This window comes from Macrosteles quadrilineatus, unplaced genomic scaffold, assembly GCF_028750875.1.
Source record: "Macrosteles quadrilineatus isolate MER2022 unplaced genomic scaffold, UCM_ALF_1.0 Scaffold_9__3_contigs__length_116548681, whole genome shotgun sequence".
In the NCBI taxonomy this organism is placed as follows: Eukaryota; Metazoa; Arthropoda; class Insecta; order Hemiptera; family Cicadellidae; genus Macrosteles; species Macrosteles quadrilineatus.
In genome coordinates this window covers 87,183,598-87,199,942 of record NW_026542602.1, presented here as the reverse complement: position 1 = coordinate 87,199,942, position 16,345 = coordinate 87,183,598, and the positions used below count along the sequence as shown (strand labels likewise).

The window sequence follows — 16,345 nt, the reverse complement described above, 5'->3', positions numbered from 1 at the left end:
CATTGCAAACTTAGAAATTTTGTTTATAAATATTTTAAAAATCGTATATAAGTTTTAATATTTTAACATCATTTGATTATTGTTACAATATAGTAGAAAAATAAAATTAAGACATCTTATATGAAATTTGTTAATAATTTTGCTTAATATGATTTTAGTGTCAGTGAACAAATAAAAATATTCTTTGAACATTGAAAGTGATTATTTAATACTACTGAAATAAACTTTTATGAAAAATTACAATTAATCAAATTTTAAAATGAGTATAAATAATAATATTGTGAAATATAAAATAAGGGTGTAATTGTTAAAATACTAAAGTGAAATATTTTATTGAGTATATTCTATTTATTTATTTAAAATGTACTATAAAAGTAGGGTTGGTTTATTCAATAGATTAGTTTACTGGAAAGTAGTGTGTGAATAACATTGTGACTTTAATCATGGAAGCATTTGACAAATATCTTGAACAGGTTAAACAAATAACTAACACCAAATCTAGTGGTGATTCCAGTTATTTTTATGAAGATGTGAGAAGAGAGTTTGAATATGAACTTTTTAAAACATCTCCAAGAAAAGTGCAAGGAATTGTTGTTGGTGTTATAAGAAACTCTATAATAATTGATAAAAATCTTCTCCTTTCTACAGGAAATAGAGAAAAAAGTGATAGATCTATGAGCAAACTTGAGATGCTTGATAAAGTTACATCAATCCAGAAAAATGGAAACGTTTTATTTCTAAGAACACCAATGATTTTTACAAAGTATAACCAAACTCAAAAAAGATGTTTGATCAATGCATTTAATCCAGTGTTATTACATATTCTGAAACTCATTCTTCAAAGTCATTCAAATAGCTTTGAATCACCAATTCCTATATTTTGCCTTGGACGGAACTCATATGATTGTGTTGCAAACTGTTTGAAACAACTTCATAGACCCAAGTTTATAATTTTAAGCAGTGTCCACCCTAACAATTTAAAAGAGTTGGACATAAAAATAAATCTGACAAGTTGCAAAAGAGAAAAGCTACAACTATTAAGGAAGAAATTATACAGAGTAGATTATTTTTTTCAAGTATTTTATGTGTTTTGTAATCTTATTAATTAACAATGTATTTATAATTATAGATTGTTCAATTATTCAAATTAAATAATATTTACTTAAATATTTGATTTTAATTTTTAATAAGTAAGGAGACACAATGTTACCAATTTAACCTATATTTTACAATTTCATTTTTAAGAAAGTGCAAAAACCGCTACTAAAACTATTAGTCACAATATATTGGTCAGTCTCAGTTATGGATTTAATTGATACTGATGTTTCCTCTGTTAATATTAAAAATATGTGGAAAGAGAAAACTGGTTGCATCATTTTAAATTTAATCACGAAGGGGGAAATAATACATAGAATTGATTTTGATGGAAATCCATTGAGATTGGGTGTTTATTTTGATAAAATGTCTTTACAGTTTTTAGATGGTAGTACAATGGTTAATAATGGGATTTCAATGTCTGAAGTTTTGGAAAAGACCAATACCTTCTCTAAATGTAAAATATTAGATATACTAATTTACAGCATAATTGGTTGTTATGAACGAAAGTCATTTTGGGTGGAGCCATTTAATGATTGTAACAATTTAGATAGCCTATATATTAAATTGAATGAATTAGAAGAGATTGAAATAAAAGATGTAGCCTAGATTTCTTAATTGTTAAACTTAGAAAACCTGGATACAATATGTATTTAGAGGATGGCAAGGAAGAGGGGATGGTGATGAGGAAGTGGAGAGAAAAGAGTAGGATTATCTCTTTGCAGGGACGCATGTTATTTCGTAGACTGTTTTTCACAAGTATTTGATGTATTCTGTAATTTTATTTGATCATAAATATGTATTATTATACAATGTTTAATTTAAATTAATTAATATAGGGTGGTGCAGAAAAAACACATTTTTTTCGAACTGTTAGTATGTGGCAACGGGATAGGGTATTAACCTTGAACAAATGTAAGCAGATAGCCCATACAATACCATTTCAGTTACTATGGTATGTTGGAGTTTACAACATCATATGTTTGTTGTCAAGCAGCTTTTTAGAAACTATGATTCTGTAGTCCCAGTGTAACGTCTTTTCCATCAACATTTTAGAGTTGGACATCAAGCTTTAGTGACTGATCACAATACTATACTCCAATGAATTGCAATGTTTAATAATATTGGTTATGTGATGAAAAAGAAACCATCTAGGCTTCCTCATTCAGTTTGTACTCAAGAAAATACAGACCAAGTCAGAACAACAGTTACAGTTACTAGATCTAGATGATATGCAGTAGTGCTGGGTATGTTGGATCGTTTGCTTCACCACATCTTACATGATGACCTCAAATTTTATCCACCAGCTATAAGAAGAGGATTTTGACAGTGTAAAGAGTTTTGTCCCATAATGGATAAAATGTTTGAGGAAAAACCCAATGAAACGGTCTTCATGAGTGATGAACCACATTTTCATCTTGATGGTTATGCTAATGTTTAAAAGTGGTAGCATCGGAGAACCCACAAGAACAACACCAAAAACCTCTACACAGTTTAAAGGTAACAGTATTGTGCTGCATTGTTGACCCTATTTCTTTTAAAGAAGAAGGGATTGCAGTTACTGTTATACAGCCTCACTACATTGAAATGTTAAACTACTTCCATCATCCAGAACTTGACAGTTGTCAAGTGAATATGAAAGACATTTGTTTTCAGCAGGATGATGCCACAGCTCACATGGCAAGAGCATCCATTGAAGTAATTTAACAAATGTTCCCAGGACATATGATTTTGACATTTGGTGATGTTCACAGTAGTTCAATAGTTCAATGTCCCAGTAGTTCAATATTAAAAATATGCATTTCTTCTGCACCACTCTTTATTAACTTAGATATTAAGTTAACAAAAAAACTATGAAAAATAAAATATTTGGTTTGTTAGTTTTTAAAAACTACCTTATTAATGAAATGTTACAAATTACTTTCTCAAATCATATTAGAGGGAATTGTCCTATATGTTTAGAATGTAAACAATTATGTCATATTCAGTGTGGTCATGTAATTTGTCAAGAATGTTCAAAACAAATAAATACTAAATGTGGAATTTGTAGAGATACAGGATTGGTTTACTATTACTAAATTTTAAATATTAATATTGTATAAGAGACTGTTGTAAAATCCATTTATATATTAATTTTAATTTGTTCACAGTTATTACAGTATATACAATGGATACAATGGATCTGTACTGTTGTGAGAAGAAGTGTTTCTTGGTTCCTGATGATCAAGTTGATGGTCAAAGTTGTAGCCAATGTAAGAATTTTTCATACTGCATTTGCAAGTGCAAGTCATTTACAAAACAAAAAAAGAAACACAGAAGGTGTCACATATTATAGTTTTGTATAATATGTTGTATTTGTTGTTAAATTATAAGTTCAATATAATGATATGTATTGTAGAGTAATATTAAAAAGTATTGTATATTTTCAGCCACATGTTTAATCAATAAATTGCTCATGTAAAATTAACTTGTATTATCATTTCCTTTTCGCTTACTATCTCTATCTGGTGATCCATTTGGCGACTCTCGAGCTCGTTTACGAGGTATACTTACACCTTCAGTACCTGTACTCTCAAATTCAGTTGGTGATTGTATATCTCGTTTAAGAGGAAGACTGATACCAATTTTTTTCTTAGAAGTTATTTCACTATAGTCATTTTTTAATATATCATAATTAACCTTTAATTCATCAAGGTCTTTCTTAAGTTCTTCAAATTGTTGTGTTTTCTTTCGTATCTCTGAAGATTGATTTTCTTGAAATATTTCAAGGTCATATTTTTCATTTTTAAGAATTTTAATTTCATCCATCAGGTTTTTATTTATCTCTTGAATCTTTTTAGTTTCTTGTGATTCAATAGACAACTGTTTTTTATTTTCATTTATGGTTTCAATTAATTTGAAATTATCTTTTTTAGTTTCTTCAAGCTCAGTTGAAAGTTTACTGTAATTCTTCATTCTATTTAAAATTTCTTTTATTGAGTTTTTATCTAATTCATTTTTAATTTTGGACAATTCTATAAGTTTTGTTAAGAAATTTACTAGTTCATCAAATGATATATTTGGACATATAACATTCAGTTTAGCAAGTAAGTGTTTATTAAGATATTCTAATTTCTCATTTAAAGTATCTCCCTGAATTATATCAGTACTAACTTGACATGCTTTTATAGAAACAATTAATGTTGTAACTTCAGTTAAGGAAAATTGTTCATCATATATATCTTTAAATCTATCTTTTAATTCAACTAACTGATCATAAAACGATTGCCAATTATTATCAACACCAGTTATACTTATTACATCTTGTATCATTGTTACAACTTGAGAAAGAGAATTACATTTTAATATTGTAACTACACTTAAGGCATCTTGCATTATATTATTTATTGTGTTGTTAAAAGAATCAACATAACCTTTCATATTTCTATTAAATGAAGTTACATTTCTTTCTCCAATAATATTATATGAAGTGTTAAGTTCTTTAATTGCTGTTACAATATTTAATACACCAACATTTTTAAGAAACTCTTATAATATTTTAAAATCCTGTGCCCCAATCAAAGTCAAAACTTCCATTTTGAATTCCATTAATTCACTGTTGTCACCTTTAGAGTCAATAAAAGTTTGAATTATTTGAAAACAACTCCAATCATTTTTTACATCTATTTCAATAGTCCTTAAATTAGAAACAAAATACTTTCTGGAATATAAATTTATACACTGCTCTAAAGACAAACTTTTAACATCTTCTTCTGTAATGTTAAAATCTAAAAGTAATTTTTTAAATGTACCTCCAATTTTTATATCAGTTTCAAGTGAAAACAGCTCTTCAAGTTTACTTATGCTAAAAGTGGTATTTACTTTTTCCATTATTATTTTAAAATTTGTAAATGAATCCATTTGTATTATATTTAATAATTCTTCAGTATAGATGTTTAAGTTATTTATAAACTGTGAAAAATCATCATAAACTATTGGAAACCGTGAGCCAATATTTTTTAAAATATTTAAACTATTGTTAAATGATATAGCAAATTGGTTAAAATCATCAAGATTTGAATCAGCAGATAAATTAGTAAATGTTTTTAGAGCATTTAATTTATCTATACAGTCTTGATCTTGTAAATATTCAACATCCATTGGTTGTGTTTTAAATGAATTTAATAATTTATAGATAATTTTAAATAATATTTCTCATTAGAATATTTAGTCAATAATGGTGACATTTGATGGTATTCACTTACAATCATTATAGTCGATTTTAGACGGTTAGGAAATCTAATATCTTCTAGACATTCTTCTAAATCTTTATAGTATGAGTGCCATGACAAATATTGAGTTTCATCTTTTGTCAATAAGTAAAATATAGCATCAGTTAAAAGTGTAAATGATTTAATATGATTTAAATTTATATTTTTAATTATAGAGAGATGATTAAAAATATCCTTTAAGAATTTGCAAAATACTTTTTTTGCTTTTTTATTTTCATTATCAATTATAGACCTTAATATAAGAGACTCTATAACAACTTCCTGCATTTTTATTAATGATTTTATGTGTAGATGGTAACATTGCTAGTGGCAAGTCCACATTTTGTACAAATCTTTACAGTTTATTAAAGGCAAAGGGGTTTAATGTAGTGTTATATACAGAACCAGTTGAAAAGTGGAAAAGAGTTGGAGGAATAAATTTACTAGAGGTATATTATAAAAATACAAAGAAGTGGGCATTTGTTTTCCAAATAAATGCTTTATTAAATTTTGCTGACATTGAGAGAAATGCCCTTATACAATCATTAAATAATTCTATTGTCATTATGGAACGAAGTTCATTTAGTATATTTGAAATATTTTGTAAATATTTAAGTAAAAATATTTTTAATTCTGCTGAGTCCCTTATATTACAAGATTTTAAGAAAATATATTCTAGTATAATGGACAATTATAAAAAAATATTATTTATCTACATAAAAACTGATTATAATATTTGTTATGAAAGATTAAATAAACGAGCTAGACCCGAAGAAAGAGGAAAAGTAGATAAATTATATTTAAAAGCTCTTGAAGAACTATATGAGGAAAGTTTAGATAAGCTTTGTGTTCCCTATATTACTGTCGATGGGATATCTTATGATAAAAATTCAATTGAAGATAGTAAGATTTTGTCTGAAAATCAAAATGTTGTCAATGTAATTTTGGCTTTTATTCAATCTTATAAGTAGTACATGTACCTCTTACTAATAACAAAACTATCATTACAATAAACATGATAGTTGAACCCATGTTGCTATTTGAAATTTTTGAGATAACAGCTTTTGAAACTTCAAAAAGTTTCAAAATGCGTAACATAAGTAAACAGTTAGGAAAAGGGGTGAAACCAGAGTTTTTTTTGAAAGCTCATTTAGCAACTAAAGTGTTATAAAAATTTGAACCCCCACAAAATTCCACCTCTTTGCAGTAAAAAGTAGTTCAAAGGTCTATTTTTTGTATGTTTTTGAACCCCCTGTAAATAGGGATGAAAATAATTTAAATCTTTTTCCACTAAAATACTCAAGACTCGAGGACTTTTAAAATGAGGTATGATATGACCCCCCTTTACATTTGAAAATTTCCCAAAAACCACCCCCACCCCCCAAAATCTACCCTTTGGGGTGATTTTTTGGGTTTGAAAATAATTTAGCTGAATTCCTTGGGGTCAAAATAGGGGGTTCCAGTTGCAATTAGGTTTCCATTTGCTTTCATATTGGAGCTATAGAAGCCAGCCGGGTGGTCTGAGACACCCTGTATTTTGATCAAAGTTGGAAATTTGGTTTATTTCATACTAAGCTATCAGCATTTAAATTGCAAAAACACCTTCCCTGTATCAGGAAACCTAGGTACTCATTAAAATAGATATTATTTTAATAGGAAATAAATCTGACAATTTTCAGGTAATATTTAAGTAGAAATCCAGCCAGGTAAATGAAAATTTGCTCAGTCAGTAGGTTTGCTGGGGCAAGGGTATTTCCATATCTTTCCGGACTTGACCCCACCATCTGGCCTTTGGTCTTCCTACTACTGGTCTCCTTTCCCTCGGATCTCCTCTTAGTACCTTCTTTGACAAGCTCTTCTCATTTCTCCTCAAGGTATGGCCATGGCCAACCCACCTTCTTCTGCTTTTGGCCTCTCCTACAATATCGTGGTCTCGGAATGATTCTCTTTACTATTGGTTGTAGCAGATTCTCAATCCTCCATATTCACATTTATATAGTCACAAACAAGACTACAAGATAGCACCACTCATCCTACACTCATCTCCATTCATACTTGGCTTAAATACCTACTTTGTATGGTCACACCATTTCATTGAAAAGTATTTAAGTATTAAAGCTCTTAGAACTTTTTTCTAAAAGGTTATAAATAAAGTGTTTTGTGTGTCTTATTTTCCTTGTTTTTGCTCAGGATCCAATTTTCCCCTCCATATAAAAGTACTGGTCTAATTTTTGTTTTGTAGATTCTAATTTTTGTTTTCTTTGAATAAGCTTTGATTTAATTAGCTATCCACATGCATACCAACTTTTATTTGCTGCATTTATCCTGTTCTGAATTTCTATATATTCTGTATTTCAAAATAAAATGTACCTAATTTGTTGACCCCATTAAAACTTCAATCGTTTCCTGTTTAACCATAAAACTAATCTCTGCATATAATTTTCATTCAAAGAAAACCGGTTGGTTGATAGATGTAAAGGTTATCTTGGCTATGCAATCATAGTTTCAAATATTTAAACCTTAGCACTGACGTATTACTATAGCTAAACAAAGCTATATAAAAAATCATAACGTTTCCCTACTAAATTTCAAAATTTGAAACTCAAACGTGTTCTTGTGTTAAAAAAAAATTTTTTGAAAACAATGATAAAGACCCAGATTAGGATCTGGACATTTTGACCCATATTTTTAATGTTATAAGCAAAATATTATCAGGTCATGAAGTCTGAAATGCAAACTGAAGTTAGATCAATTACATGCTGCTTTGGAAGTTGTGATGATTTTCATGATATCTGCTGATATTGTAGACGTTCCACTGGCAAGCAAACATAATGTTGAACCAATAATGCTTGTTATAATCATAACTTGTTACTGATATATCTCATGTAATCCTCTTTCAGACATAACTGATCTCTTAGAATGCATTTAAAGCCCCTTCTCCATCAACCGAACATGTCCGCTGAACACTGTCCGCGAACATAAAAAACGGACCAACATTCCTCCATTAGTTGGACGGACATTTTCAGTAGCTCAAAGATTTATAAGTGATCCGGACATTTTGATTAGTTGGTGATCTTGTGTAGAGATGGTTACATCTACACAGTACACAGTGTCGTCGTTATTTAGTGTACATAGCAGCTACTTATTTGCTCGTGTCTACTCGTCGACCTCCTCGTTGGTGGCAGAGACAACTGTTTACAGGAAGAAATGATTGCAGCGACCATTATCATGCAGAACTGACAGCGAGTTGCTGATTAAGGAATTTTACAAGGGTGTGTAGTGAGGATTTCGAATGATTTATATCACTGATTAGGCCAACTATTTCGAAACAAGACACTAATTATCGCAATGCCATAATTAACTATAATTAACCGAAACTGATTTGACATTGACAATCAATCAAAAAACAAATAAAAACACTATGTCTTAAAAATAACATGAGCAAATGCCAAACTTCACTAGACACAATGAATAACTACTAGCTGCACGAGGAGAAACGTGATTTCAACTCAAATGTTCGGTCTAGGAGCAAACTTTTACAGCCAACATCCAGTTCCCCCCACGACGGTCAGAATTTTCGAAAAGGCGTCTTCACCAAACCAACACCGAACAATGTTTGGCTGAAATACAAAATGTCCGTCGAACACTGTTCCACGAACATGTTCGGTTGGTGGAGACCCATCTTGTAACAGACTACCTTAGAAAAATAAAGAGAATAAACAATATCAGCAATCTGTCACATACTTTATCCCATTTGCTTGTCCTTTATCATGGTTAAGCCGTGGGAGTTGCTATGATATTTTAAAAATCATATAGGCCTAAGTTACAATAACTTTTGAACCGTAGTTTTTACAGCTACGTTGTACTATGTTGTTGGGACTATAACATACTAATTTTAATCATCGCGGTTTTCCCAAATTCAGATTTTTTATTAATTTATATGGGTATTTGGTATAACATAAGTTACAATAGCTTTTGAACCAAATTTTTACAGAAATGGTAGCTAAACCATTTTGTTCATAATGTAAAGGGCTAGAATACTAAAATCTTATCAAAATTGTTCCGGCCATTTTCAAAAAGATTCAATTTTTCTGTTAAATTATGGGTTTTATGGGGAAATCTCCTTTAAAAATCATAATTTCAAAAAATGTATAAATTAATGAGTGGAGACAGCATGGATTAGTACCTACATACAACATTTCATCAAAGTTGACCACAGGCGTGGTCTGTAGCTCTGTACATATCCACACATACAGCCAGACACACACACTCACACACCACTATGAAAACCACATTTTTTGTCCAGGGGAGCTCAAAACGGGTATATCCACTAAATACTTAAGCTCAAGATTTTTTACGAAAACAATACTCTCCATATGTACTGTTTTAAAACCAGATGTTCTTTAATTCTTCAATTAACAGTATCAGCAAACTGACACATACTTGTTCCCGTTAGCTTGATTTTCAATGATATTTAAGCAGCAGAAGTAACTGATATTTTATGAGGAAAGCCACAAGAATTGCAATACCTTTGAACCATAATCTTTACAGCATAAGGGGGTTATACATTTTTGTTTAGAGTTAAAATGACCCCATAACATACTGATTTGCAATCAAAACCAGTTTCATTCATGACAAGTATAACCTGTATCGTAGACATTAGGAATGGGAAATGCTGTAGAACAATTTAAGGAATTAAATGTTTTATCTCAAAGAATTTCAAGTTGAACAAGTTGATGCGCTCTAAGTTACGCGGTCGTGAAATTCATCCAAGTTAAACTCAACTGTCTGAGGTTAAAAGTTCACCTGAGGGAAATGCTTTAATTCCTTCCCAGAGCCAAGCATTCCTTGACTTAGTTGGTGTAGAGTTTTACTTAAATTGTAAAATGCCGATCTCAAACAAATTTTATATATTTTAAACAAAAAATGTAAAGCTTTAGTTGTAATGTATATAACATTTTACCTGATGTTTCTTTGAATCATCACACAGCATGTCAACTAGCGGGGAATGAATATCAGGATGAGCACATGATCTACATGATATATACGGTATGGGGATACTGCCCTAAAAGTCATACCTTAGCAGTAAATTAAATTTAATCATAGTCCTTATCGCAACCAGTTCAAACTAGTTGAAGTAATGTTTATTTACAATTATTGTAATTTTTTGTATTTTTTATTGTAAAGATGTTTCCATTAACCAGTATTTGTGTGAAAGTATCTGGAGAAAATCCTTCTGTTAATTTGTTTTACAGGTATTTTTATTTCTAAAAGTGTCTACACAATTTTTTCTTCATAAATATGGACGTTAAAAAACATTGGTGTATTTATTTCGGTTAAATTGTCTACATTGTACAAACAAAGTGTAATTATTGTTGAAAATTCTTCAAATAGAATTTGAAATTGCATACATAGTGTACTTTAAGAGCTACTGGTAACACCTTATTTCAACTTAGTCAAACTATTAATTCCTAAAAAAAAAAAAAAAAAATCAATGAAAAACAGTAATGTGAAATAATAATATATTTTTCCTGTTCCACTGTGCAATGGAGTGTGCTGGCTTCAGTTGAATCAGTTTCTGAATGTTTGTCAACAAATGTACCATCTCAGGGCAGCTGCGGAGTGGCGGATTAGCATTTATATTGAGCTCTCAGTTTATTTACCTTTTTTGTTATAAAAAAAAACTCCTATTTATTTTTTTGTCAACCGTATTGGCTTTGAAGGACATTTTTCTAAATTGCTTTCACATTTAGTGAATTATCACTATGCAATTACAGTTCTTTTGGCTGGAAATTCTGTCAGTGAAAAAATGAGTTATTTTACCCGAAGAAATTTAGGTCTATATAATATTGTAGACATTGCTGCAGTGTGAATAACAGGTCTTTCTTGAAAAAAAAAAAAAATGTAAATTAATAAGCAAGCATGTTTCTTTAAAACCTTTTTTCTCAGCTCGTGTGCATCGCAGGGAAATTCTAGGCAAATTGTAAGAAAGATATTCTCCTGTAGATGTGAAGAATCCCTTTATAAATTAAAATAGACTCAAAATAAGCACACAAAATGAATTTGAAAAAAATTAACATGGGCCCTATGAGTTGCCATGCTGGTGTTTGAAATAACAACAAAATATAAAAAGAAAATCAAAATAAATGGAAAAAATCACATGTTTAATTTACAGCTTCGGGTGAAAATAGAGAAGGCATTCATACTTGGCTTAAAATACCTACTTTGTATGGTCGCCATTTAATTGAAAAGTATTTAAGTATTGACCAACTATTAGGACCCATTATTCTTTGGTGTTAACCAAGTACAACAAACGATTCACGTTTTATAACCTCGTCTTTAAACCTCGTAAAATCATTCCGTTAAATTCTCATTTTGCTGTAATATTAGTTCTTAATTAGGATTAACGTCCGCACTAGTGAGTACTACGACTATCCGCAGTACTATCCTGATAATTAGACCAATTCGTAAATTACAAGGAAAAATGTGGTTCGGATTCCACTATAAACTGTAGGTCCCTTAGTTGCCATTAGCTGTATGGGCTATTAATTAACAGCTGTGTCTAAGGAACATGTCGGCCTTAGTCACTAACAAGACTACAAGATCGCGCCACTCATCCTACACTCATCCTTCACTCATATTTGGGTTAAAATACGCACATAGTGGCGTCCCCATCTTAAATAATTGATAATTGATAATTGATCTCAACGTATATTTCAAGTGGCTATGATGACCACTTAGGTAAGCTAATATAGTTAGTTACTAGCATTCTTGTAATTATAATCTGAGTCTGAGCCAATAAACTCGAAACGATGATTAATTTACGAACACGTTAGAATCCTGGATTATCTCATTGTAGGCTAGGCTATCTGGACAAATGTTAAGGTGTGACTAATTTTGGGTGAGACATACTATCTCGTATTCACGAAAACGACGTTATTATCATTTGTTGTATCCCCAAACGGAATTTTACGCTACATTTTATGGCAAGCCAAACAGGGACACGCATACTACGATATTATATTTCATTTTGTCTCCTACCCCGAAATTACGCCACAACATCATCTTTGATTCCATAATCATTTGTTATTAAAATTTCTTTAAATTGAAACATATATTCTTTTTAACATGCTTACATTAAAAAATAATGATGAAATAATTGATTTTATTGGTAACATTTTTGAGCTTGGTAATTTTTAGAAGTTCTCCTAAATGAAATGTGTGTCCAATTTAAACATTCGAACCAAAATATGTTGTCAAAGAATTTTATGACAAAATAACCTATATTACTGTATTTAAAAGCCACGAACTACGATTATTTGTTCACAATTTATTACTGATGGTAATCAATCCCACATGACATTGGAAATGCAAGTGATATTGGTAACAAGGATCTGTGTTTGATGTCTATTGTTAAGTTTCACATATTGTTATGTGTCACATATTGTCATCGACAAAACCACTTCAAACATGTGGAAAATTTCAAGAGTATCAGTATAGCCTCACAAAAGATATCTGAGAAATTTACTCTAACAACACCAACCCGATAGTTTTCACTGTTTTACCTTCTTACTGTGTTTATACAATAAGCGTGTATGGTGTCAAATGTTTTGGATTTCAAACAAATGTCGGTGTCATGAAATCGATGTTGTGAAACTTTTTATTGTTCATTGAAAAGTGGTAGGCCTATGGTAAGGTATTCATAGCAACTTTCTATAAGGAAAAAAGTTGAATAACTTCTTGATCAGCATCGTACATGTTATTCAATTACCTGATAAAAGGATATACGTCTAATAACACGTGTAATAAGGTGAAGTAACTGCCAATAAGTTTCTTCCCTTGTTATTGTTGTTGTTGTTTGTTATTGGCTACCGGAAGTAATTACCAAGAAGTTTCTTTAAGTTGGCTACAACTGGAGTTGATCTAGACACTCTCCTGGAAAAGTTAAATTTCTATGGTGTAAAGGGGCAGCTTTTTTATTAGCGAATTTCCCTATAGGGAAGTAGCTATTACCGTAGGTCTCATGGTAAGACTTAGGCCCGGGACCGATTTACTTTTTCATTTTAATGTCCCTAGAGGCCAAAAACACCATTCGTTCAAATTTTTATATATGTATATATATATATATATATATATATATATATATATATATAGATTTATATATATATATATATATGTGTCCGTGAACACGATAACTTGAGTAATTTTTATCAGAATTTGATGAAATTTGGTTTGAAGGTGTAAGGCGGGATAAACTTGAATGAGTTCGCGATCCAGCATGATCGGTCCATGGGAACAGGGTTTTATGGGGGGTTTTATGGGGTAAAAATTGGTTTTTCTCACTTTTTACCCTCAAAACACAAAATTTCCCAATTTTTCTCTAAACCTTCTTAAAGAGCTTAAAAAAACAAACAATTCAGTATATCAAAGTGTTTTTGTACAGTTATTGGTTACGGAGAAAATTAAAAAAATGGTAAATTTAAAATTCCCATGTTATTCTTATGGAGAATATTGTAAAATGTTGTAGTTTGCTTGTTTATGGATATATTTTGATCAAACTTGGCAAATTTATTTATTTTATAGTAAGCTATCAATATTTTACTAAAAACACACTACTTTATTAGTTTCCTTGTAGCATCAAACCTAGGTACTCGTTAAACCTAATGTTATTTAAATAGATCAATTGAAAATCAATTCGGCCAAATGGAAATTCGCTTAGACGGCAGGTTTGCTGCGGCGGGGGTATTTTAACTGTTCAAATCATACCCGACTGGACGTGCACAGCTGGTTTGTATAGATCTGGGTTGTCAGTTGGTGAGACAGTTGTCTTCGCCAATTGTCATCACATGATTGTGGGATTGTTGGAGGCGAGTTGTCCTCAGTCTACTCCCGGAGACAACTGGATTTAAGACTATTTTAGTTTTGTCACATAGTTCTCAAAATATGGTGCAATATGACGATAAATATTGTTCATCACACGAGCAAAAAGTCTCTTTTCAACCATCGCTCATATTCCGTAAGACTTGAGCTCGGGTCGAAAAGATTTACACTAGTGAAGAAATATACTATTTGAATTGTAGACGTTCAAACTGACTTTTAAAAAGCAAATTTACTATGTAGTTAAATCAAAACCCATCGTCTAATTTTTTACATTACCAACGATGATCGCAATTAGTTAACTAATATTGTAATTAATTAATTAATTAATATACATAGCCTGATTATGGATTTTATAATCTCAATAAAACAATAAGAATACAAATGTTTTTAGTTACATACAGCCAAACTGACTTTTTAAGGAAAATGTACCATGTGTGGTGAACACAGTTATGCCATTGTGTAATCATTTAATAGCTCCAACCATGATCACAACTAGTTACCCAACAGACATGAGTGGCTGTGGCAAGCATTATTGAGTTGTTTCTTTGGTGTGATGACTTCTTTGATTTTAGCTTTTACTATAATTTTAGTGACTTTATTTCCAGCATGCTCTCCGGGAACATATACTGGCCTCGGCTACAAATTCTCTATTGACAAAATACAAATGGAAAAAGCTCCTTTGAAGACGTTTGTAACAAATTTAAGGTACCCTTTTGAAGATCACACCATCACTACACGAGACGGATATGTTCTTACTTACCATCGAGTGGCAGCATCATCTCCCGAGGTGGAAGGTAAAAGGAAGGAAGAAGCTCACAGACATCCTGTTCTCCTTGTACACGGTATCCTACAATCCTCAGCGTTCTACCTGGCAATACCACAAGGACTGGCGTACAGGTTGGCAGACGCTGGGTTCGATGTATGGGTGGCAAACCACAGAGGCAATCCTTACTCAAAGGCTCACCTGAACCTCAACCCGACGTTGAATTCAAAGTATTGGCAGTTCAGCTTTGACGAGATGGGAAAATTTGACTTACCCGCAGCTGTTGACTATATTCTTAAGAAAACTAATAAGAAGACTCTTTCTTACATAGGGTTTTCCATGGGAACCACAATGTTCTGGACGTTCGCCCACTATTGGCCGGATTACATGACCAAGATAGATCGTATGATAGCAATGGCTCCAATCGCTATACCTAACTCACTCAGTGTTGTCATAAGTAAATTCCAAAATGGAGCAGTGAATTCCATTCTAAGGTCCCTCAACATGTTGAATTTTTATGAGTTTCGACCGGATTACAGAAGATTTGCGTTCATAGCTCGATCCCCGTGTAGTGGTCCGGAAACAAAGAAAGGTTGGTTATGTAGGGGGATTGTTAAGTTGGTTTGTTTGTTAACCGGCATGGAACAAGATCTTTTAAGTTACAAGGACATGTTAAGTACACTGGATTTCATGTCTGCTGTAAATAATCTCCAACAATAATAAATTTCCCTGTAAAATAACAGGCCAAATAAAACTCATTAAGCAGGAACTTCGATTCAATCTTTGTTTCATCTGCTTCAAGTCGGAAGTGCAAACGAGTTTATGATGTACGATTACGGAGACAGATTGAACATGTCTTACTACAGTGGAATAACAACGCCTCCTAAGTATGACCTAACCAGAGTGACTGTTCCTGTTTACCTTATACAAGGGGGAAAAGACGACTATTCTGTTACGAAAGACACTAAAATTCTGAAAGAAAGACTGGATGTTAATGGGAAAGCTTACCTATTTTTGGAAGAGGAAGCAAAAGACTACAACCACTTGGATTTTTTCTTTGCTGATGGAGTAAACGAAATAATACACCAGCCTGTGGTAAAGAAGCTAAGTGAACATGTAAAGTATTTATGAATCCTTGGAAACTTCTGGAAATACAAACTGAGACTATCTTGCTGAAGTAAGTTGATGTTATAAGAACCTTAGAGTCACTTTTCATTTTTTAAATCCATGTTTTGCCTCTTGGATTGATAAAGAGTAGAATAGGTCAAATACCACCTTTTTACGTCTTCAATTCTAGCCTTCTTTTCATGATGACTATAGTTTCGTGGCTGTCCCATTCTCAAACCTTCAGTCTTCT

General features: G+C 31.4%; 1 protein-coding gene across 1 annotated transcript; it reads left to right on the top strand.

The window, feature by feature from the left end:
- The first annotated feature begins 14,765 nt into the window (after window positions 1–14,765).
- On the top strand, window positions 14,766–15,708 carry LOC129003614 (lipase 3-like). Its single transcript, XM_054431912.1, has one exon. It carries the CDS (start codon window positions 14,779–14,781, stop codon window positions 15,706–15,708), a length of 930 nt encoding a protein of 309 aa, XP_054287887.1. The 5' UTR covers window positions 14,766–14,778.
- The last annotated feature ends 637 nt before the right edge of the window (window positions 15,709–16,345 follow it).

Coding starts and splice junctions, on each gene's coding strand:
- LOC129003614 (XM_054431912.1), top strand. CDS start 14,779: ATGACTTCTTTGATTTTAGCTTTTACTATAATTTTAGTGACTTTATTT.